Source organism: Leptodactylus fuscus, chromosome 2 (genome assembly GCF_031893055.1).
Source record: "Leptodactylus fuscus isolate aLepFus1 chromosome 2, aLepFus1.hap2, whole genome shotgun sequence".
Classification (NCBI taxonomy): domain Eukaryota; kingdom Metazoa; phylum Chordata; class Amphibia; order Anura; family Leptodactylidae; genus Leptodactylus; species Leptodactylus fuscus.
Genome location: NC_134266.1, coordinates 184,948,456 through 184,973,771, shown reverse-complemented (window position 1 = coordinate 184,973,771; position 25,316 = coordinate 184,948,456). Strand labels below are relative to the sequence as shown.

General features: G+C 39.3%; 1 protein-coding gene across 1 annotated transcript in view; it reads right to left on the bottom strand.

Annotated features, from left to right (window-relative positions):
* Positions 1 to 5,566: 5,566 nt before the first annotated feature.
* Positions 5,567 to 25,316, bottom strand: part of EFNB2 (ephrin B2) — a 39,676-nt gene continuing 19,926 nt past the window's right edge. Inside the window, exons 3-5 of the mRNA XM_075265298.1 lie at positions 12,046 to 12,138; positions 10,506 to 10,619; positions 5,567 to 9,182 (exon numbers count right to left, since the gene is read on the bottom strand). Of these exons, the coding sequence (XP_075121399.1) occupies positions 8,800 to 9,182; positions 10,506 to 10,619; positions 12,046 to 12,138 (590 nt within the window). The 3' untranslated portion in view covers positions 5,567 to 8,799. The remainder of the gene's footprint in view (positions 9,183 to 10,505; positions 10,620 to 12,045; positions 12,139 to 25,316) is intronic.

Sequence of the window (25,316 nt, the reverse complement as noted above, 5' to 3'; positions counted from 1 at the left end):
ACGGACATCAGTTGCAGCTATCAAGAATATGGTGAGTGAACAGTGTAGCGCCTGGCATGTAAACAATACTGGAAGCTGTTTGCTGTGGGAAAGTGTTGATCTGAAGGATCCTAACAATCTAAGAGATCAGTGGAGGTGCAACACTGGCTGATCAACAATTCGAAGGTACTGTGGTGCTTTTGTGAGCACTTTGACTTCTTCACTAGTTACATCTGTTATATCATAGTTATATCTGATTTATAATAACCATGCAGTGATATTACAGACTGTAATAATTGTGTACAGCAGCTATATAAGATATGTGAACAGTGAAAGGGCCCCACACAGTGCAGCATGCTCCACAGTGTCCCCCACACAGTATAATAAGTTCCACAGTGGGTACAATACAGTATAAGATGCTCCCACAGTGGGCCCCACACAGTATACTATGCTGCACAGTGGCCCCCCACAGTATAATAAGTTCCACAGTGGGCACAATACAGTATAAGATGCTCCCACAGTGGGCCCCACACAGTATAAAATGCTCCACAGTGGTTTCCCCTAGAGCTGCTTCAGGTGAACCCCACGGAATTTGACAAATATTTGTGAGGTTTATCCCTCCGTTTCAGTGCTACTATTGTACTCTGGAATCTCCTCAAACCCTAGAGTATAATAAGTAGAGGTCCAGGGGAAGTGATTAAAACTAAAACCACCTATACTCACCTTGCCTCTGTCTGGCTGTCTTCTTTAGTCCTCTTGTGCCTGTGACTGAGGTGATGCAACCCAGATATCACCACTGGGACCTGTGATTGGGCCTCAGTGTTGACATGGGGTGCGCTGTCATCATTACATTACAGGCCGTAAGAGCCCCAGAGAGGATGCTGAGGACTATCAGAAGGCCAGGACAGTTAATTAGAAGTATTTCCAATTTTTAGTCACCTCCCCTAGGCAGGCATCTATTGGAAAACTCCCCACCTTTCCATTAACAATGTTTATAAAGTTTAGCGCTATCATGGTAGTCCAGGGCCCTGGCCATCTCCAGCTGGCTGCGGGCCCCGTACCTTGTGCGCAGGTATCAAATTGACCAGGGACACAGCAAGAATCAAACAATGTATGGCATTTAGCATTTAGTGCTTGATGACATTTACACTGCAGGCCCACCCACCCCCTCAAAAACAAAAAATAAATTACTACAAAAACATAGAGATAGGCTAAATGGCTTTGCTTGAAATTGGTCATAATGCGTATGAGTGTGGTTGAAATTAGAATTTGAGATTGTGGGTCACTGTGGACATAACTTTGTATAGTGCAGAGGAATATGTTGCTACTATATAGGCAGTTGCGATAAATAAAATAAATACAGTTTATATCTGTATGTCGTGATATGTTCTGCACAAAAAGACCCCATAAGCATTCACAAATTGGTAAATAAAACAAATGAATCCTTTGTCCCCCTCCCTGTGTTATGCTAATACAGCACTATTACTAGACATACGTAATATCCCTGAATGGCGGTCACTGGGTGGATGACTCTTTCATGTGTCTGACATACTGAACAGCTCCAGGAGAGATGAACAGCACATTGAGATTCCTTTCTTTTATTATTTCGTTTAACAGCTCATATCAGCTCTTACAGATGACTCTCCATTCATAACCATGGCAGTAAATTCACATTTTGTCCTTGTTAGATAATTAATAGTGTCATGTCAACAGCAATGATAAACATGCTACTACCTATCCTGCCTGCTCCATAAGACAGACTATAGCTATGAGAAATTACCTCCTTTGAAGTCTGCTTTCTCTATGTCTTTGCCACCTAACACTACGTTTGACCCCTGTAACATATTAGGGCTTTCAATATATATCACAATTATGTCTTCAGCCCCCTGCAGATGCATATCGGGTGAGAAAAGGCTTTTAAAGTGGATATCAAGTAGTGTCTCGCTATTCCAGACTGCTCTGCATATTATTTGTGGTGGTTGCTTGGTTGCAATGTCAACAAGAAGCATTTGACAAGCTACAAGCTCCCAAAGTCAAGTTCTCAATAAAACTGTGTTTTTCCCTCTATACATCTATGTTTTAGGGGCATTATCTTGTCAATCACTCCTCTCTGAAAGACAAGGCATTTTATGAATTGCAAATGGGAAACTGTGTAAGGCAATGATTTGCATTTGTTAGAAGAGAAATGTATAGTATACTTCAATATCAAATTCTAAAGTATTCAGAATACAATAATATGGACTTAATGTACGGTCCTACATGATACATGCTTTAATATCGTATATATATATATATATATATATATATATATATATATATATATATATATATAGGACTTTTATATTGGACTGGAATATATTACATGGTCAGCATGGTAGGAAAAATTGGGAGTGACAGCTGATGTGATGCCCTTCACAAAATATGTTAGGTACAATTTAAAATAGCAGCTACTTAAAGACACTTATCTTATGTCTTCTGACATTGGCGGTGTTATATCCCATTAGAGAGCTGACTGCCTGGAATTCAGCGCACTGTCAGCTTTGCCAGTATGTGCCCTGGTTGCAGTACTATCAGTGATGTTAGTCTTGGCTCTGATATCACTGCACTGTCAGGGGCGCCAACCTTACAGCTCATCGTCTTTGCCTTTGCCATGAGGGATACCCCCTTATTTAGCATTTGAGGAACCTTCAGGCAGCGCCGCACCTCCCATGAGGCGACCTGAAGCGAGCGCTTCAGGCGGCGCTATGCCAGGGCCTCAGGGAGGGCAGCATTTTTGGTTACCTAAGCCAGTCCAGGACAAGCTGTCCTGGACTGGCTTAGCACCGAGCGGTGGTTTGGGAAGGCCACTGGAGCAGTGCTGCTCCAGCAGCCTCCTCTCACGCTCAGGCAAAGAGCAGGTCGTCTCCGTGCCTGCTCTCTGCCGGCGAACTGTGCTAAGCCACGCCCCCTCCACTCCGCCCCCTCCGCTCCTCCTCCTAGCGGGGGGGGGGGGGGGCGGCTTTCTGTAGTTCGAAAGGGGCAGGTTCGCCCCTGCCTTCGGGGGGGCGGTTCCTCACAGCTAACCAATGATGCTGAGCTGTAAGGGTCTCCCCTCTTACAGTGCATTGATATTGGAGCCACTATCACTGCAACCCCTTAAAGTAGTGTGTTTTTATTAATGGTGGGACTAAAGTGAGAACCAATATATATGTATACAGAAATGCATCATTTTACTTTTTAGGAGTTGATGGCCTATTCTTAGGAGGTGTCTGACTGTCAGGACCCTCACAGATCAGCTGTTTACTGGAGTGCACAGTTGCTGCCAAGGGTGGACACTTTACAAACCCATTCAAATGAATGGGTTTGAAAAGTGACCATCGGTTTCCATCTCCTGTCCAGTTTCTTGGGCAGAAGATGGAACCTAAAAGCGGAGACTGGGGCTCAGGTGTGAACCCGCCCTCATTGATGTATTTATGCCAGTTTTCTGATTGACATGTACCATTTTATCTGATAAATTACAATGTGGAGTATCACAAAATGCCCAGGGGACAGAAAAATGGTGCACTACACAGTGTATAATTATTAATACATTTCATCTCTCTTCCAATGTTTGATGCATTGTGGAGGAGATTTCTTTAATGTCCTGTATGTAATAATATTTTTTTAAAAAATATATAAAGATTACTTTCTGTAAATTCAATTTTGACTATGGCACCTGTCTAGAAAAAAACTGGAGAGAACCTTTTTAATTTACATAAAACATTTTACAAAAAATAGGTAATAAAATGTTCAATGAGTGAAAACAAGGTCCGTTTCTTTCTGACCAAACAGAAGGTATTTTTCTGGAAAACTGGAGCAGCCAGTAATTTTTACTGCCTGCCTAATAACTGGCATCAGCTGGCTAAACTCAGGCCGACACACATGTACGTGTCCAAGTCTGGTTGTTGTTTTAAATGGTCTAATAAAAGGAGAATTTTAAATCATCCATCACATTTCACTTCTTTGCCCATGTGCCAACATTCAAGCAGCAATACTGGAACGGATGCGAGTTTTCCAATCCATTTACATTGGGTTATTATTGAGGATCAGAGTTAATTTCAGGCCACAAGATGAGACGCTGAAATACTGCAGTATGTGTGGCCAGCCTCATATATGAAAACATTTACATTGCTGAGGGACACTAAACCTAAAGTACCATCTGGTGAATGCAATCTAATGTCTGCAAACATTCTAGACTGAGAAAATCCTATTTCAATTTGTGGCCGAAATTTTTTATATGTAAAATGACATATAAATCAGTTAACAAAATAATAAACTCATCCCTTAACACCCCTTTTTATCATGTAATATGTCATGTTACTGTTGTAAATTAGAAATATATTTAGAAAATAAAAGAGCGGCCTTTTTCCCCCTTATCCTTCCACAATCCTGTGTCTAGCTGTAAGACAACTGGCTGCATAAGGAGCCTCTGTCTACAATAAAAGACCAGTTACACTTAGCCCTCGTTCACATCAGCGTTTGGATTCCATCCAGGAAAGTCCGCATGGGGATTTCCCGAATGGAATACAAATGCAATTGCAAGTGGTGGTGCAGTAAAAGCACACGGACCCCATAGGCTATAATGGGGTCTGTGTTCTGGCTGCATGCAAGAATCATGCACACAGGATAGTATATGGTGAACTACTTTCTTGTCCACAAGATCCCTGCGGAGTTCTGGCAATAAGCACATGGACCAAATTATAGTCTATGGGGTCCTTTTGCTTTTACTGCACCAGCGCTTGCAATTGCGTTTGGTATTCCGCTTGGGGGGGGGACTCCATGAACAGAATCCAAACGCTGATGTGAACGATGGCTAAGCCACACTCCTTTAGACTATGTCCGTGATGGTGAACCTTTTGGAGGCCGAATGCCCAAACTGTAACCCAAAACTCACTATTTTATCACAAACTGCCAACACGGCAATGTAACCTTAATGCTTTGTGGATGCACAATTGCAGATAATTACGGACCCACAAAATATGGTCGTGTGAACAGGGCTTTTTACCAAGCTTTCAATTATATAAACAACTTTGTACTGCATTTGGTATAATTTTGAACAATTAATGTTCACTATTTACATTGCAGAAATCTGTTTTATCGTGACTGTGCAGTGTTATTATGATCTGTACTAATATCACATATCTGCTTTAAAACCGATACTGTGTGATATAAATAGTAAAGGGCCCCCACACAGTCCAATCTGCTCCACAGTGGCCTCCACCCAGTCCAATCTGCTTCACAGTGGCCCCCACACAGTATAATCTACTCCATAGTGGCCCATACACAGTAACATCTACTCCACAGTGGCCCCCATACACTACAATTTGCTCCACAGTGACCCCCACACAGTATAATCTGCTCTACAGTGGCCCCCACACAGTATAATCTGTTCACAGATGGGTTCTGAGTGCCACCTCGGGCACCCGTGCCATAGGTTCGCCATCACTGGACTATGTGGAAATGAGAAACGTTTTTTCATATATTACTTTCTTCGCTCATTTTAAGATTAAAAATTTATGTTTATGTTCAACCACATAAGAAATTACAAAGATAGGCGCAAATCACAATGTCCATAGGAAAAAATATTTTATTTTTTTAAGAACAAATTCAGTTTGAAACAGACGTGGAATGTGAAATTTCAGAGTTTTGTTGTCTGGTAGGGAAGGGGCTGAAGGGCTAAATACAATGTGAAACTAAAGCAAAAGTTGTAAACCTAGGGAAGGCTATCTCGTTTCTTAAAAAAAGGAAACAAATATTTATAAACTCAGGCATAATACTGTGTTACTTACAAAATTGGACAAAAATTATTTTAAATAAATATTCATGGTACACAATTACGGCACATATATGCAGCAATTTGGCAACCTTTTTTTACCTTTTCTTCCTCATTACAGTGCAAAGGGAAATGACACTGCCTTTAAACAAGCGGTAGCTAAATACATAGCAAAAATTCAATTTTATACAAAACATTTTGCTTAGACTTTGTAAAAAAATCCAACATTGCTCTATGTACACAATCTAGTTAAGAAAATCCGTTTTCTGTCTTTTTTTCCATGTGTAATTTTCTTTTTTTTTTTCTATATTAATATTTAAAAAGGTGAATAAGGCTACGGACACACCCCAAATCCAGATACAGTTCTCCACATATTTACAGCATCTTCACTTTGACATAATGGTGCAATTTCCTAAGTCAGGTGACTAAGGATCATATGATCTCACAAGCAAGGCATTTACAGAAAAAAAAAACAAAAAAACCTGAACCGACTTCTAAACAAAAGGGAACAGATTGAAGATTGTCATTCGGCGTCAGACACAAAACAGACAATAAAGTAAATGGTTTGACACTATTTGCAGGTTGTTGCATTTGTGATTTCACAGCTTGAATTAAAAGAAAGACATGGTCCTAGTTGTTAAAAAAATAAAGTGTCTTTTCTATAGCACGTGGGATGACTAGAAGAAAAATTTTAAAAAAAGAAACGGTATCACAGAATGAGTAATTCCCATCAACTTTGTGTACCCACATAGCGAACCATTCTGTGCATCACGCTCAATTGTTAGAAAATAATATCTGTCGCAAACGCTAACAATGACTTGCCACCTTGCATTTGTTTCAATGACCACACAACTATTCCTTCGTGCCAACGTAATTTTCAGGTTCAAGAATAAAAAGGATCAATCAATCCTTTGACAGTTCGTCGTTGCAGGTGCTCCTTAGAGACTCGAGAACCTTAAAACGTTGTTACTAATTTTTTTCTTTCCAATTCAGAGAGCAAAGTGTTACCATAGAAACAGGACTGTGTTGATGATATCTGTTTTGCATAGCACATAAATGTAGGAGAAAGAAGAAGAAAAAAAAAAAACGACAGAAAGAAAGAAGGGAAGATGGTGACGGGGGGGAGTAATAGGTAGAAGAAAGGAAAAACTCGGTATTGCGCTCTGTAACCTGCTGAAGTCTAGTAACATTGTTGCATTAAGGCAAAAAGGAAATTCTAATGAAGAGAATGACTGACAAAACATCTTCTCATCTTTGTTACATGTATGATGCAGTAACACTGATTTCCTGCTTTTTTGGGCTTGAACTTCCTAGTCTGCTCTTGTGTGAGACGCCTTGAGAGGGCTTTGTTATTTTTCCTTTTTTCTCACTATTGTTATTTTTGGACTACAGTTGTTTTCTTCCCGCCCCAGAAGCAGCGTCCGACTCCGTTCTGTAATGCCAACAACCTATTTAACTGCTGCAAACTGGATTTCACATCTTCTGGCGGGGCAGGATGTGCAATATTAAATTATATATTAGTAAAATCTTTTTTTTTTCTTTTTTTTTTTTTCTTTTTACTATATATCCCCTGTGTGCTATACACCTATTAAATAAGTCTTTTTTTTTTATTCTTTCCTGTTCTCCATACTAATAATTTATTTTATACCTAAGAACTGTAAAATGTTTGCCATATGTGCTTTTCTTTGAAATAGAGCACCAGCGAAACGCCATGTCAGCTAAGATTCCTATGCTGCACTCCTCTGGGACAGTATGACCGCAAAGTAAAAGTGTCCAATCGTTCGTTCTGTATGGGCCAGGTAACGTGGCGCTCTCAAAAATATACTAATGAGGAAAAAAAAAAAATTATTCAAGCGGACATGTGGAATATTTGCTCTGTTACGACCTCTGGTACTAGAACTCACAGGTCAGATTTGGCTTTCTGCTATTGAAAGCTTTTCCTAGCTGAGGAATATTATGGTCAATATAGCACCTGAGTCTGCTTCTAAGTTCAGTCACAACAGACTAGGAGTTTCATATAACATCCTCTTATTGCCTATATCCCCAACAGTCTAGCCTCAGAACCACTTACTATTGTCCTTCTCTACCTGCTTATTCATTTGTCTAAAAATCCTTGTAGTGAAGGGATTCTGCAATTCGGCACACTGCTACTTGACGACAGAATTCCTTCACCTGCAGTCTTACACCGCTGCATTTCATTTGCCTCTCTAAAACTAAGATATCAAAGTGCTTTGCCGCCTATATAGGTTTCTGTCCTATGCCTAATTTCCAAGGCAGCAGCATTTATCTGCATTCAGCAGTTTATCCTGTGGACTCCTGGACTTGCTGACAGCCTGACTTCTTTGCTGGAAGGCTCTGTATTAGCAAATACAATTTCCATAATATATTACCCATTCGAGTGTGACTGCGGTAGAAATGGATGGAGCAAGAGTCTACAAAGGTTAATGTTCCATTAGTGATATAGGAGGTGGAGTGAAGGAAGTCTTATGTGAAGGATAAAGTCATCCTAGACAACATAGAAAATGAAACAGTGATGGACTAAAAAGCCAAATATGCAAGTTTTGTGTTTTCTCATAAGTCTTACACACGTTTCGAACAAATCCAGTATGCACTGAGAAAGTTGATATTAAATCAGAAGATTGCATTTCAAGATAAATATTCTAAAGCATCTTTAAAATGCCGAAAAATGGAAAAAAACGTCCATGATTCTGTCTATATTAACCTGGTTTTGTATATGCTTGAATGCCTGGTGCTCATGGCTTAGAAAGAGGGTGAACATGACCAGGGTATAGCTTTCAGAATGGGTATTTTGTTATAGTCTTCCAGCTTGCAGTAAGCACTTTTCACAGGAACCATGAGATCCTATAAGCTGTGCAGCTTAAAGAGGCTTTCTCTGAAGAAAGGTTTTCGCTTGTGCCTGGTCCCCAATGCAAGTCCACGTTTATGCATAAGGAATCACCAAAAAACCCCATCAGGAAGCAACGGACCTTTCTTGTCCTTAATATTGTCAAAAGGTACCACCACTATCCTCAGACCTTGTAGTAAATATTTGCTGGACTCTGTGGTGGCATTTCTTGCACAATGTAAACAGGATGTCCATAGTCTCCGCTGACCTTCTCATAATGGGGGCAGAAAACACTGTCTGCAGTCCTTAAAGGGATGATAATGTCACTTGGCTCTGAACCATTATTATTGCCACTGCGCTTTGGTGTGGCTAATGTACTAAGGGACAAAGTTGTCGTATGTTGAGGTGAATGCTTTCTGTGACGTCTTCGGTATTTCAACAAAAGCACCACTAAAGTGATTATGATGACGATGAAGATGATGCACCCTGAAGCGATTCCTGCAAATAAGGCCACCTCGGATCCTATGATACTCGTATGTCCAGAGTTTCTGCCATCTGTGCTAGAACCTAGGGAGAAAAAAAGCCAAAGAATCTGTAAATAAATATTTGACGGTTTTATTTGACCAACTCGATGGTTCTGAATTCTCTGCAGAATATGGACAATGAACTAGCTCTCATCTGAACCTTGACAAAGCAATTACCCTTGGAAGTTGCAAAATGCAAACAGAGGGAGCAAGCGATCAATATTAAACAAGACTTTGTGTCTCATAATCTTACTTCCATGCTGATGTTCAACCACATTGTTTCTTTTAGGGGCATCCATCAACCTAGACAGCCAGACTATGCTATACGTTGTAGCAATTGCTGGAAGTCCTGTTACTATATTGCAGAACAGCAAACCCCAGAGGAGTTGCCCTAACAGTATGAAGCATTATCTTATCGTATTTCCCTGCAAACGCTGATTAACCTATTTAGTGCCTGAGGGAACTGCAGCCAAGTTCCCTTATCCTGATGCAAGTTACAACATTCACTATTGCCGACATCTGCAATGTAGTATCATTTCATATACTTGTCAGTGCAGACTAAGAAGCTATCTACCCTCATGAAAACCAAAGTTAATTTGTGAAACACAGTAGAAATATTAATGATTCAGCTTATGTAATAGACAATTAACTAAACAAATGACTGCACATCTGGCGAGCAATAAAAAGTGTCACATTGAACAGTCTGATATTCTGTGCTTTCAGCACATTAGGAATTAATTAGAATAATAAGCACATATAACATAATGAGCACAATGGGGGATATTTTGGATGCGCACATGGTGTATGACTCCACCCATTTGTCACATCAGCGGGTCATGGTACTTGATACATTTAGAATGATTAGTCACAATACTTGCATATGGCACTGCTGAAGTCATTCTGTAGAAATACTTTAGTGATTTTATTTGTTTTACATTATAGTTATTAAAGCACTTGACCAAGCCATTTTATAAGACAAGATATGTATGTTCACCACTGCACTGACACATATGTGTTAACGCAGACCAATGTATATGATTTCATCTTCAGCTATATTAACATATAATATATTAACACTTTCTGGATCTACTTGATCTCCAAATATAGAAATAGTCAGATAGATTCAAAGAGTGTGTGATATTCCTATCTGTATTTCTAATATTAAAAGCTCACACTCTCATAAGTGATCTCCTGCTGGAATAATACTACGTACCATATAATAGTAGATCACAGTAGGGTGGAATTATAAAAATATTGTATATTCATACAGGTGTACAGAGAAAAATCACAATAACAGGATAGATAGATAGATAGATAGCTTTGGACACAACATAAAATCATGGTTGAATATGGTATAGAAACTTACTTGCAGGGCTATTGACAAACGGACTAGTGGTTGAACTCTTCCCATTTGAGCCTGGCTCTTCATCTGGACGTCTAGATGGATTTCCATCCCGATTGGGACCTGGAGAGTCAGGATCTACAAACATAAGAGGTATAATTTTATTATAGTGCAAAGCAAATTGCATAACAGGGAAAGTAAGGGAAAGGGGTTTAGATAACAGCAAAAATGTCTCTTTAAGAAATCATGCAATGCAAGTTATTTTAGCTGCTGAGATTGTAAGGCCATCTGCAAAAACTATAGGGATTCTCACAGTTGGCAAGCAAAGCTCAGCAAATGACATTTCAATTTAACAGAGTGAGTTGATTGACTACTAAACCAAGTTCTAATTAGAAATATTATTCATTCTTGACACATAATCGGTTATCTATATGTGAAGGCGCAAGGAAACCTATATAGATTATATGATAAATAATAAAGCTACGCAAGCAATAGTTACTATATGCAAAGGACAAATAAGCATCACTAATATTCATTTATTTCGCTATATGTGTAAGGACTGGTTTAAATATTACAATGTCTGGGAATGTCCTCGAGTCTACTTCTACGTGCGGAGGAGAGGTCAGGACACTCCCTAAATAACCCTGTCAGCTGTGCTCACTGCATACCGCCTGAGAGAAACTTACTTCATCAGAACACTTGATGTAACTTTCATTATTATCCTACCAAAAGTTGTCAAAGATTTGCCACGTTCAATAAAGGGGGTTCCCCAAGGAGGCTTTTAATACTTACTTCCCAATTTCTATTGCAAACAAACTATGGATTTCTGGCTTGGTCACAAGATTGGAACCAGCACCTGACCAATGAGTCGCTCTACCTCCTCCCTCTTCTCTCTTGTTGTCAGATAGCTAGCTACTTGTATCATGGGCCCAGATCTTATTATAAAGCAATCTCCATAGTACAAGTAACTAGCAGTGAACATGGGAGAGGAGGGAGTGATTCAGGGGCAGGGCCTTGGTTATAATCATGTGACCTGGAGCCAGAACTACAGGTATAATGAGTAATTCAGTCATAGTCACCCTTGAGGGAAGGACTAAATGGGCATCCCCATTGATGTTGATGGGGTATTGCTTAGATGTACAATCACTTTGCAGGTCCAACCTCTGTGACCACCACCAATGAAGAGGTTGCAGTGCGGTTTCATAGAGCAAGTGTGGACCAGGAAAAATGGTTCATGTATCGGCCAGGTTTACAGGTCCAAACGCAACACAGTTTTTCCAGATCCAAACTTGACTGGGTGATAACTTTAGTGTTGTGTCTCCTTTGCCTGCGCCTTTCTTGGACCACTGAGCAGTGCTGGGAACTGCAACCAGTATTCACTTGAAAAACTGAGAAGACAAAGTATATCAGTGCTTGCCTCTTCCCCCTTATTCTCAGTACAGTTCCAGAGGATGGACCACCAACGATCATACAGCAATGACATAATTAAGCCATATGCCATCACTTTCTAATATGAAAGAACACAACATAAAACTAAAGCAATGACATAAGATAAGCTTCTCACCTTGCCCAACTTTCATGAGGATCTTCATGGCTTTAGTGACACAAACACCTCCTTGCTGGTTATCCACACCCTCTAAAGAGCCATTCGATGTAGCTGTAGAGCAGATAGGCACAAAATGGTTAAAACCCACTCTGTATTTATTGTATATATTACACAGATGCACGGTCTGTTAGTTGTCTACAGTCCACTGCTAACTAATGACCATTTGAGCACAGAGTCACAAAACACTGTAAATCCTAATCTGGGGGCTTTGAAGGCTCCCACCTGGATTTGCTGATTTAGAGTGTTTTCCCACATTTGTGCCATTTATTATATTGTATAAATAAGATCAGGAAATTACATGGATGGTGTAATGTATCAGTTAATTGTTGCCATTAAGAATAGTTAGCTGGTTCCTGTCAAACCAATCACAGAACATTTCATCATCAAAACAACATATAGGATATACGAGTTTGATTAACACAATAGGCCGGTTTCTTATGGCCGCAAGAACATATATTCTACATCAAAGGGCTACTAGCAAACTAAGAAATGTCAGCGTCAACTTTTGAGATTGTAAAACTGGTCAGAGACATGTTACTTTGCAAGAGCCATCAGCCCACAATCCAGCCATAGACATGAATGTTCAGATCAGAGGTATATGGTACTGTGCATAAGTTTTAGACAGGAAAGAATGTGGCAAAGTAAGAATGCTTTTACAAATATAAGTGTTAATAGTTTATTTTTTATCAATTAAAAAAATTAAGTGAATGTACAAAATAGAAACTTGTATCAAATCAATATTTGGTGTGAGTGCCTGTCTTCACGTTGCTTGCGCCAAATATTTTGGAGAGCTAACCACAGATCTCTATTTTTGAGATCATTCTAGCCCTGCAGCATTTTCCCCCAGAACTGGCTAAGATATGCACGGTGAAGGTGAACTGCCTGAGAGAAATCTCCAGTGACACCTCCATCTTCTTCAGGAATGGCCTCTCTGCTTGTCTTCTTCTGGAGCTGGGTTTCAATCTTCTAGGACAAGGGCAGAGCCAACTATGCATGCCCGGGCCACAAGAAAATGGCCGCTTACACAGCAGAGCCTACTGCGAATGCCTGGACCACAAGAAAATGGCTGCTGACACAGTAAGCTGGTGTAAGTGGCCATTTTCTTGTGGCCCGGGCATGCGCAGTCGGCTCTGCCCGAGGCCTAGAAGATTGAAACCCAGCTCCGGAAGAAGACACGCAGAGAGGCTGTTCCTGAAGATGGAGGCGTCGCTGGAGAGTTCTCTCGCAGCATTGGGGACGCCCCCAGTGCTGTTTGAGCGCTGTGGCTTGCCCCCAGTGTTGCGAGAGTACTCATTTGCATACAGACGAAAACCGGGATTTCTACTGAATGGCGGCGTGGAGAAGACATCTAAAGGTAGGAGAAGAATAGCCTTTCTTAAGGCTATTTCTAAGTGTGATCAAGAAAAAAATGTGATTTTAATGATAGAATCCCTTTTACATACATAGTAATGCATTTTTGTGGTGACCGGCGGTATAAGAAAGTGCAGCCAGTAGCACAAGTACCATCCTATACCCTTGTCATCACCACCAGTCTATATCTGATAACAGCAGTTTCCACAGCTTGTGAATAGAACTGTAACTCGTATTTATTCACACACAATACTTTGGCTATAAAGGAAGACGCTTACTCTGCATCCACTAATTGTCCAGACACTCCATTGTATGAGTACAGCTCACTTGTACCACCCATCCATCTATTGTACACATGACGCTACCTCTCACAACACCCATAAATCTCTCTTTAACTATATGAGGACTTCGGCTAACACGTACAGTAAACAAGTCTACATAGGGTTTGCTTTCTTTCATTAACACACAGGCATTCCAATGCAGTCCTGCAATGTCTTCCTTTAAAACCACCTCAAGTAACTTATTCTTATTCTAGGCCTTCTTTAGGGAAAGGGAAAAAAGCGATAGTAATCTAATCTATGAGTACATCTGACAGCGTGACACTAGAACACAAGGCTCACAAAATAATGGAGACATAGTTTTTTTTTGTTTTTTTTTTAGCGGAAACAAAAATCAATAGCAAGCAGCAGCCCTAGACATAAATCAAATGTGTCTTTGATAAAAGTGTTTTTTTACAACCTATTTGCCGATGTACTGGCAAGTAAGATAGAGGAGGAATAAGTAGAGGGAAAGTAAGGACTGAGCTGGAGCTATGTGGAAGCACCTTTTTTTTTTTTTTAATTGTAATAGAAGCTACAGGGAGCCGGTCCTTTGTCAGTCGCAAAATGTATTTACTATTGAAAGGAGCTTTGCATCTTCTGCTGGACTGTCAATCACAGATTATACATGGCTAACAAGTGTGCGGCACAAAGGGAGTTAATACAGCCCAACATTTTGTAAGTACCTATAGCATAGCTGATTATAGAATCGTCAGGATCTAATTCGAGCTCCAAGCCTCATGTAATAGAATGCCAACATAAATCTGACTCAAGCAAGCATTTCTCTCTTTGAAAAGGATTCGGCTTTAGAGCTATAGCATACAGCTCACGCTAAGCTATTTCATCATTAATATAAGCGCAAACTATTTTAGTATTAGTATTATTATTTAATTTTTAATGCTACATTCCACAAAGGATTTGTGCCAAGTCATTTTGCATGTCACAGTCTTTTTGCATGATCTCTTGGAGGTTCCGAAAATAGCTCTGGGCACTGCAAAGCTCATCTTCAGAATGAAGCGTTATCTGGTCGCATAGCAAAAGGCCAAAGCCACATTACACCCTTAATTAAAACTGACTACTTGTAACAACCTCTATAGGGAAATTCAGAACACCAGCAATTTGGATGAATTCCTTTGCTTCCTATTCAAAGCACAATAAAGGCTTTTTATTAAGCAAACACATGAAATGACTGGAAGGCCTTCCTGATATTGAAGGGGTATTCTCTGTGGCCATTTTGTATTCTAAGCAGATGACAATGACATTTAAAGCAAACCCTTTAAATCGAATAGTAAAATCACCATAGAAACCACCAAAGAGAGCAGCTATCAGGCGACCATATTTACATTTCAGACATTATAATGTTAATAAAAGGTAACAAAAGTCACTCCGGTGCATTTCAACAGGATTAGCTTTGCCTGAGGCGCTATGAAAACGTGGCATTGCATTTGGATTTTATTCACTAAAATGTTACATTATTTTCTAAATCATTTGGTTTCCTAAATCAGCCTTTAAGGAAGGCCCGGGCCATTCACCAGGGTCTAAATCAGGTTTTGCTTGTCCCTTAAAGTGTCTGTTTGCCAGTGAGAACCATATACAGTATGTATACTACATATAAATGTATACTTGGGTACTGGTTCCCATTGCAGAGATCTAACTGGGCTTCTGCAAGGGGAACCAATCGCCTTCTTCCCCCAAGAGTGGTATCAGAGGCATGTTACCTAGTAAACCAGAACCATCCTCTCTGCTGACGAATAATGTTAACCCTAAGGTTAAGGCACTACGTTGCGGAAGCACAGCTATTTTGTTGCAGATTTTGCTGCGTTTTTTGGAGCCAAAGTTAAGAATGGCTGGAAAAGGAATGGGAACTATATAGGAAGTACTCATATTTCTCCCTTTTATTCAATCCATCCAGGGCCTTAGCTCAAAAAGCTGCATTAAAATCTGCAACTCAAAAAGCTGTGTTTCCTCAGCCTAAGGCCCCACATTGTGGAAACGCAGCTTTTTTTGTTGCAGATTTTGCTGCGGTTTTTGAGCCAAAGCCAGGAGTGGATTGAGCAAAAGGGAGAAGTATAAGAACTTCCTATATATTTCCCATTCCTTTTGTAGTCATTCTTGGTTTTGGCTTAAAAAACTGCAACAAAATCTGCAACAAAACAAGCTGTGTTTCCGCAACGCGGGGCCTTAGCCTAAAGGAGCTTTCTACAGATAGGAAAATCTGGTTTGGCTGATATCTCTAGTCATGTTTTTGAGATTCTAATGGGATAGATTTATATGGTAGCCATCCATAGTTTCCTTCGTTCTTGAGAGCTTGAGATTAAATACCTCTAAAGATTTGCAATTTTTTTTAATACTACATTTTGGCTGTTGAGGGACACAGTTAGATTTGTCAAAGATATGTTTTAGCAAAGCTCCTGTAATGCACGGGGCAGTACTTTTTTTTAACTCCTTATATTCCATGGGTTTTATTGTGTGTTATATTACTGATAAAACTGAGAAATATATAAAGAAATCTTCTCTGTGTGTCCCAGAACAGTCATGTGCCCCTCCTCCTCATTGTCCTGTGTCTGGCTGAAACAGGAGCCCCTCCCACTAATCTATTTGTAGTAGGAAAAAAGGTTGTTAAGCCCTGCCCTCTTAAATAAGCCACACCTCTCAGTCAGTCCTGATCAAGACAGAGCAAATCAGCAGGAGATTAAGCCCTGAGTTTTCTGTATAATTTCTACAAGATTGTGTTTGAGGAACATGTAGAAAATCCTACAGACTGAAATGCAACTATTTTTTTACTTTTAGCATCTTTTAATAAGAGTCCTATATGGAAATCGTGAGTATACAGTGCCAGGTTTACAGCACCATGATAGATGAGAATCTGTCGGTAACCTTTTAAAGTGAAGTATTAGGTTCTGTTGAGCTGGAGAAGAAATATTTTCGTTCTTTCGAGTCCTCCAGAAACACTTTTACATGATCTTCCGCTGTACATTTAATGGATTTGTTTTCAATTAGATGTTAGTTAAATGCTTAAAACTTGTCAGAAAGCTCATTTAAGGCTAAAATGAATTAGTCATTTGTGTTGATGCGGCAGCTTGTGCTGAGGCACGTCAGAATGAAATGGTTGAGAGCAACCATATTAATTCTTCAATGACGGATATCTCATAGCGTTCTCTCAATAGCTTTTCCCTCATTCAAAAAAAAAGCCTTAATAACACAACACATTAAGAAGAGATTTGCCCAATTTGCGCTATGGTTTCAGTGGATTGGGTTTTTGTCTCTATAATAAAATCACAACATTAATTTCCTGCCATTTAAAAGGGAATTAATATTCCAAACTCTTTGTTTTTATAAATGCTATAGCCAAAAACGAGGCAAAAGAGCGGAGGCAAAATGGAATGTGCAATTTCTAATGCTCGAGGCTGAAAGCTGTTCCTACTTTAAGAGCATTTGCTCCAATTATTTTATCATTTGCTCTTGGCTTTTGTTGTCCTAGGAACAAAGCGCTACTGAATTTCTAATTTACAAAGCATGGTGTGAATGTTAACATGAAGAATGTTAGATCTTAGATTTGGATCCCAGAGCTTCTTAATAAAGGTAATGCCGCCTAATATTCCTCATTAGGTTTCTTTTTAAGGACCACAAGATGGCATGAATATGAAAGAGATGTATGATGTGTCTCTATAAAGTTCTGAATGTTAGAAGCTAAATGACATAAAGAAGGGGAATGAATTGACTGGCAACTGCTCTGTATGGTGCTCAACCATTCAGAGGGTGGACAACAGGGCTCAACACAGGTGTGCTGTTCTTATAGACATATGGTGCATAGCTTGCCTACTGGACATACATGGCCCCCTACTGATAATAAGAAGGTGTTTCAAAGTTTGTTGAACATTTGGCTAACACTGATGCCAACTTTACAGCGCTTTTGTCTGTTGCAGGAGATTGGTAAGAAGCAGATCAAAGAGCTAGAATAAGGAATACTTTTAGGGTTCATGTCTGAATAAATGTATCCCTAAAAATTTTTGGACAAATGTGCTACTAATGTCTTAAATTCTGACCCATCAATGTGGTATGGATACTATTTGGAGTACAGCACTTTATTGTGCCAATGATGAGCCACATCCCTTATTCCCAATGCTTGCCACTTCCTCTGAATGACTCTTAATACGTTACGCCTGCCTTTCATCGGTTGGAACCTCTATTAAAAGTGGAGCAGGAAATGCAAGTCTTCATAAACTCCTGTTATTGTGTGAAAAATCTATGCATGTTTAATAAAATTAAATTTTAAGTCTGGTGAATGGCATCTTTTAGTGGAATTTTAGTGGAATTTCAGTATTCTGGCAAATTTTGCACAGCAAATATCCCCTTTTTTCTATAATGTCTATATTCAGCCAAAATACCTTTAGAATTATATAGAGGCCTCTATTTCTGATAACTAGACATATGACCTCTCCGTATGGGCTTGTCCACACAATAGAGCAGTATAGGACCAAAAAAACCAACATGTCTTTTCGGTTGAATACCATCCACGTAAGCAACAGTAAATTAATGGGGTAATGGGAAATTCTCTGCAGTCTAGGTATAGGATTGCAAGGAAATGAATGCATACTGTCCAGATACTTTCCAAGCTCTTTAGATGTATTCTGTTTACAACGCATGGCTCATGCTGCTTTGACTATTTACTGTATCTGTCTATATATCCGTTCCATTTAGTGTTAGAAATGCTAAGTCAAATTGAAAAGCTATTGAATCAGCAGCTAAAACAGAAGCAGCAGGCACAATCTGTTTCTGGCTATGATTTTTATACAGTCCCCATGGAAGGGAAGTAATATTACATTTTAATATGTCTTCATTTGATCGTTATTACCCTACCTCCCAGGAGACTAAGCTGCTGCATAGATCTAGGCTGATTTTGGCCTATCAAGACAGTAACACTGCACTAATCACATAGAGCACTGAGTTGGCTGGGTTTTTGCTTCTATATATTTCTTCCCTGATACGGGCTGAAGAAAACGCAGTGGTAACAGCCAAACCCCATCCTTCGCAGTCGATAGTTGCATGGTAGATAGTTGAAGACAGAGTATCTGTTTCCTAATTACCGCCTATAATGTCGTTTTTCCTCCATTCTGCTCACGCTACGTGGTAATTTAATCATAGCGCCAGATGAATTACCTGAGAGTTTTTAGAGCCTAGTTAAACGAATATTCATTTCTCTAGTCATATCCGTTTGGGCTTTGCGAGAGAGGGAAGCAAGTGTAATAAACATCCCTCGGCTGAGTAAAAAATCTATTCTACTCAGTAAAACAGAAAAAAGGAGAAAGCCTTTAGAATCACGCATTATTAAGAAGCAATCCTTATTGCGAGCTGTACTTGATCTAATGTCCGCTTCACAGGATTATCAAGCTCACAGCTCTTTTATCAAAGAAAATCCTTTGGCGGCAGGACCGTGCAAGCACGCTCTGGCTCTTTTCATTTGTCTGCCTGCCTTATAGTGCATTCTGCTGGAATGTCTTTGCAGCCTGCCCATTACACTATACTGTATGTGGCCTGCCAACATCATGAGTTAATGCAGTGTCACTGTGTCATCAATTTGATAATCCACTGGTAATCCGTGCCTCTATATTTATATCTTTTTATGTATGCAGCAGCCTTCGTTCCCCAGGAGCCAGACTTTGCACAGGGTATACAGTGTTTTTATGGCAATATCCTATAATATTAAAAGAAACAGAGAGCATGATCCCTTGCTAGGAAGGTATTATACTAAGGAGTCTTAGCCAAAGCTGACATAGAAGTCATAGCGGTCAAAGTAATGTTAGAAAGCAGAAATGTAAAAGCACTGAGAGCTCAGGCAGAGAGAACTTTATGTCAGTGCATGTCATGTTACTAAACAAAATGAACAGACACAAAGAGGGAGGTAGAGTACAGCAACGGCACATTGTTTCTAGACACTTCAGGGCAGTGAATGGTGTACAGAGGGATAGGGCCTACTGCTGTATGGCAGCCTCCTCTGTGTATGGTGTGCATTGCCTCCTAAGAAAATAGAGTATCCTAGGTATATCTGTATATATTACATACATAGTCCACATTTTTAATTGATTTGATCTTTTTGGGCTTAAAGTAAAAATACAATTTATGTAACCCAAAAGACCACAGCCATACAAACATTGAAATAACAAAATAAAAAATATAGGCAACCATTTCAGCAGCCTTGGGGGCCACCAACAGTAACTAGAAATCTAAATGCCAAATAACCTAGATAAGCAGTGATATATACATCCCACTTCTTTATCACGATGCATATCTATGTTTATGAGCCTAATCATGGTGACAACATCCATGGCAATGGTTGTCATGAAGGTTTCCTAGAAAAGTAGCCACACATACTAGATAAATGTCAGACAACCACTAAGTCAACAGTTATCTTCTCTATAAACATCTTTATTACAACATGGAGAGAAGAATAAGCGCATCTCCAATGGTTGAACATGAATCCAATAGAATCCATTGGAAACCAACATGCCTGATCCATTGTTTTCTTCATGTTTTACTATCAAAGGAGAGTCCCATTACTCATGAAATCATTGGCAGCTAACCTTGACCTAATGTATATGGCGAACGCAATTGTGTTTTTAATAAACTGGCAGAAGAAAAATCAAGTGTGTATATTTTAGGAGAAAAATATCTCTGTAAATGTGATGAAGTAAGAAGAAACATCTCATAAATAGTATATACATTGAATAGAAAAGCATCACTGTTCTGTTCAGTGACTTATTTGGAATGATGCCTGGGCTATAGGAGCCATGATGAGGAAGACAGACATTTATTTTACATCAGTTCTAAAGGAAATGAAATAAGCCATCAGCTTATAGTCAAACAAATATCTGTGGGTCATAATCTGACAACCAAGAATAAATTACAGTTTGTGAGATTGTCTTGAGAGAAATTTCCCTTTCAAAGCAAAGTGCACTAAAATCTCATTCAATTAGGCAAATAAATGTAATACTCCAGAATCATGAAAGGGAAGCCGGCGCTAGTAATCATGGACAGGGAATGTATTACTACACTAATGCAGAGAGACATTAGCCAAGTCATAATGCACTTACATATAGAACATGTACACGGGGTAGCGGCACTATTAGAAGTGAGATCATCTGCAGCAAGCTGCAATGATATATAAAATCATCAGAGTCAATGATTTTTGGGATGTACACAGATACGAAGCATAATCATATGATATCTTGTACTGATGTAGGTAAAAAGCCTGTATCATAGTCCAATATTTAATGTATTTAGAAACATGCGCATATTTTTATCTTTACTCCTCCTAAATATAAAACTGATCAAAAGTAGCCATAGCCTTTAAAAACAATACAACTGTGATCAATAGTAGACATGCCCCTTATGGACACTAAAGCTAAAGATGGATACTAAAGATTAAAGATGGCCAGTAGAACCAAGTGACCAGCTGATAGGTATGGTGCCCACCCAACTCTCACAACCGCAGATGTCAGGGTAGATAAAGATTGTACTACTGGGGATCTAGCAGTCAGCTTTCTAATATGTATGGCGCTGCTAACATCATCCACAAACATGTATCTAAATGTTTCTAGAAAATACAATGATCATTGAAGAAGACACTTTTCTGGACTTCCTGTCAGGGATCCCATTGAGTACTGTGGTCAATTTCTTCCCCGTCTGATAATGGCTGAAATTAGCAAATGTAGACGTCAGGCACATTTTAACCATTTACTTTTTTAATATAAAAACAATTTTCTTTAGCAAAAAAAAATGTATATAACCCCAGTTTCGACATGGATAAAGTACATAAGCCTTTTTTTAATACCTGGAGTATCATGTTTTAGCCTTCCAGAATGTTTGTGGGCAGACAGATGTATAGCAGGCACTGATGAATATTCCTAAATGCAACCTTATACCTCCCCCATTAATTGCAATTTGAGCTTTCTCTAGATTATTTTCGTGGGGGAAATAAAAAATGTTAGATAATTTGAATTTTGCGCTCCACCTTAGCCCATGCTACACATTGTCAGAGCAGCATTATAATGATGTCTCATGTACTGGCCTTTCAATAGCTACTAGGAACACTTTAAAACCTGAGTGCCTTGAATTAATGAGCACAGATTTCACAGGCCACAGCTGTCTTTGTAAAGCACAGTTCATTGCCATCCTTGCCGATAGCAAAGAAAAAGAAAGAGAGTGACAAGGACACAAGTACCTTCCCAGGCCAGAGCCCAATACGCCTGCATTTTCTCAAGAAGATCAAATAGTACTGGCAGTAATAAATTGTCTCTCCTCTTGTACACTCATGGCAGATGAGGGAGGCGTTTTCTTTATTTAGGCACACAGTATACAGTAATGAGATAGCGGACTTAGGAGGAGTGTCCTATTGTCGTAATGATGTCATTATTTCATCTACTTAACATACATGTCCTTTTTATTCCCAGCGTTATGCATGGCTTGTGTAGTATATTGCATTTAAAGGAGTATCAAAACATAAACTTTGGAAGTAGGCCTCATATCACAGCTAAATTAGAGCTGAAATTTTATTTTTATTACCCAACGACAAGCTAATGTTCTGTCTGACTTCAATCTGATTGACTCCGAAGGGCATCTTCAGCAATACAGACTAAACTGTATTAGAATTTATATTTACTTTTATGATCTTGGCCTTTCTAAAGTAAGACTGGAGGGCTGGCATTAGAATGATGGGATGAACGATAAAAGGAGCAATTAACCGTAATTTGCAAAAGCGGGAACAACTAGGGGAATGTGGACAACAACTGGAAGGTGTGAAGAGACTGATATAATGTGACAGACAATATGGGGAAGACACGTAGGTGATTTAACCCATCTCATGCCTCAGTAGTTCACACAACACAGCCATTTCTGTAATTATCCCCCTTAAATATGTGGTGGAAAATAAAAACAGACTCTCAATAAGTCAGACGCAGCTGATCTGCTGAATTCCCTGGCCAACAAAGGGTCATGGTACAGGGAAGATACACACGCTTGCTCTACTGGCACTAATTGCATGCAATGATATTAATGACCCAGTAATTGCGTTACAAGTGGCACTGAAGTGGAAAACATCATTTTGAGGCAGAGTTCATCTCTTGGTGGTGAGATTTTACCACTGCATGAGTTAATGCCAACTGACAGGTCGGAATATAACACTACAGACTAGAAAACACTCCACTCTCATTGTATAATAGCTTCGATGGACGTGACGCCATTTACTTTGGCGGAGAACAGCCTAGCGGTAACCCAATAAATGACATGGTTAGACTTTGCCCTCTCAGTGAACCTTATTGCTTAGATCTACTCTGTACAATAGACAATCTAGAGCAATTTTCTACATGCTTGGGCTATTAAAAAAATGTACCTCACGCTTTTTCATCAAAGTAGTGAAGAGAATGTGGATTACAGAGAAAGGCAAAATGGTTATATCTCCAGGAAAAGGCTCAACCAAAATGTGGTCACTACTTAAATGAAATGAAATATGTATGAGAAACAAAACAGGCAACAAAATGGCTGCCCTACTGCTGTAAAGTGACATGCTGCAAAAATTGAAAGCCTGCTACAATGAAGCTTTTTTTTTTTTTGAGTGTTCACCTTTCATGTTTCCCTTTCACGTCTTGATTACCAACATTACAAATGTTCACAGTGAATTTCAACTTGAGCTATCAATGGCTGCAAATTATATGTCATTTTTCTAAGAAACTCTAAAAAGAATGGGTACAATTGTGTGCTATATAAGAGCTGCTCTCTCGCTCAGGAGTGATCATTTTCAACCGGGAGCAGCAGCGGCAGCTTCCATTCTGTTTCTGCACTTAAGGCATTGTTTTGGAGATCTGTAGCTGCAAATGGAGACTATGAGAACTGGACTGAGAACTACAATGCAGTCTAGGGGAGATTACGAGACATTCATAATGCTCATAATGGCACTTTATGAAAACTTTCCTTGCCTTCAGTCATCTAGGTGATGTGTGTTCATTATTCTTAGATATTGTTGATTCTTTCACCTTAAAGCAAGTGAAGAAGTTTGCATGGCTGATCGATAAGGTTAGAAATAGTGTCATGAAGCCTTAACTAGTATTAGTATCTGATTTGTATCAGTGTGGTGTTATTGCTTTAAGGAGTTGACTTATAAAGATAGGGTATATGACCTTATCAGAACACTCTTTACAAGTGGCTCCCATTCTGGCAGACTCTAGCCATACTTGTATTACAAGAACAACCATTCACCTCAATGGCTGCCATGTAATACCACATTTTCCCTGCAGTGGTTGCTACCTTTGGTAAAATCAAATTGGGGTGATCAGACAACATGGAGCCAAATTCTAAAAGGGGAAATAAACCTATTTAATCTAATGAATGTTTAAAGCACAAAATTTATGGTGTGCTGTTTGGGTGAGATGGAAAGGCACTTTTGATTCTCTCTAGCTACCAGGCCCTATGGTATTGCCTGATTGATCAGTCTGTAGAGGTATCACTATTGTATAAGGCTACAAGGCTATAAGGCCACAAGGATTGAACCAAAATATCCACACTCACCAGGACGTCTTCACAACTTTACCTTTATTGATATTATTACCATACACCTAACGCGTTTCGGGGACTGTAAATGCCCCTTTATCAAATGTATAAGCTGCCAGTACATTATTACCATGCAGGCACTCTTACCATGTAAAACTGTATACAAGGAGAAATTTGCCAAATTGGGGTTTATTTTAATAAAGGTATAAATGGGGTTTTACAAAAGTACAACATAAAGAGGGATTTGCTCTGACTACATTCCAGTTCATCCTCTCATGTAGCTGGTTAGGGAATAAGATCAGTTTGCATTGAAGCAAGAGGCTAATTAACTAAGGTTAGTTGAGTTTGGAATTAAAATTAAAAAAAAAAAAAGAAAAGAAAAGAAACGATGGGACAAAACATTTAGGGAACCCTACATATTTGAGTTTGTGCATGTCAGAATAAATGATCGTCTGACTGTAAGCTGAACTAATGAGGTCCGCATGCAAGCTGGAGGTTTTCAGGCGAATGTTTCCCGAGGCACTTCTTTACCCACTTCACAGGTCATAAAAGATGTTAGGAAGCCGAAAAATGATTATATTTCATGATAGTCTGGGCCGTACTTTCTAAAAGGTTAGTAACTGGGCTTTGAGGGCTGAGGTAATGAAAGTGTGTTTCTTGCTTTGCAGGCTTTGATCAGCTCTCGGCCTGCAAACCCATTTAATGCAGCTAAAAAGCAGGGGACATAATGTATATTTCATAGCATTAGACGCTATTCATTTCTACTCTACTTCAAGCTCCTGGAGGAAATTTTGATACCCTGCTCTTACAGAGCAGATCCAGTAGCTTTTATTCCCTGAGCTTGCCATGGGACCTAAATGATAATCTATTTTCAATATGAAACCACTCTTGATTTCTAGAAAGAGGATTATACTGATATATTCTTACCCCGTTTCTGATCAGGTTACCAGCAGACACAGTAAAAGATACGTCTCATACTGCACATTGTTTTTTTTTTCATAAAGTTAAAATTTGATATGA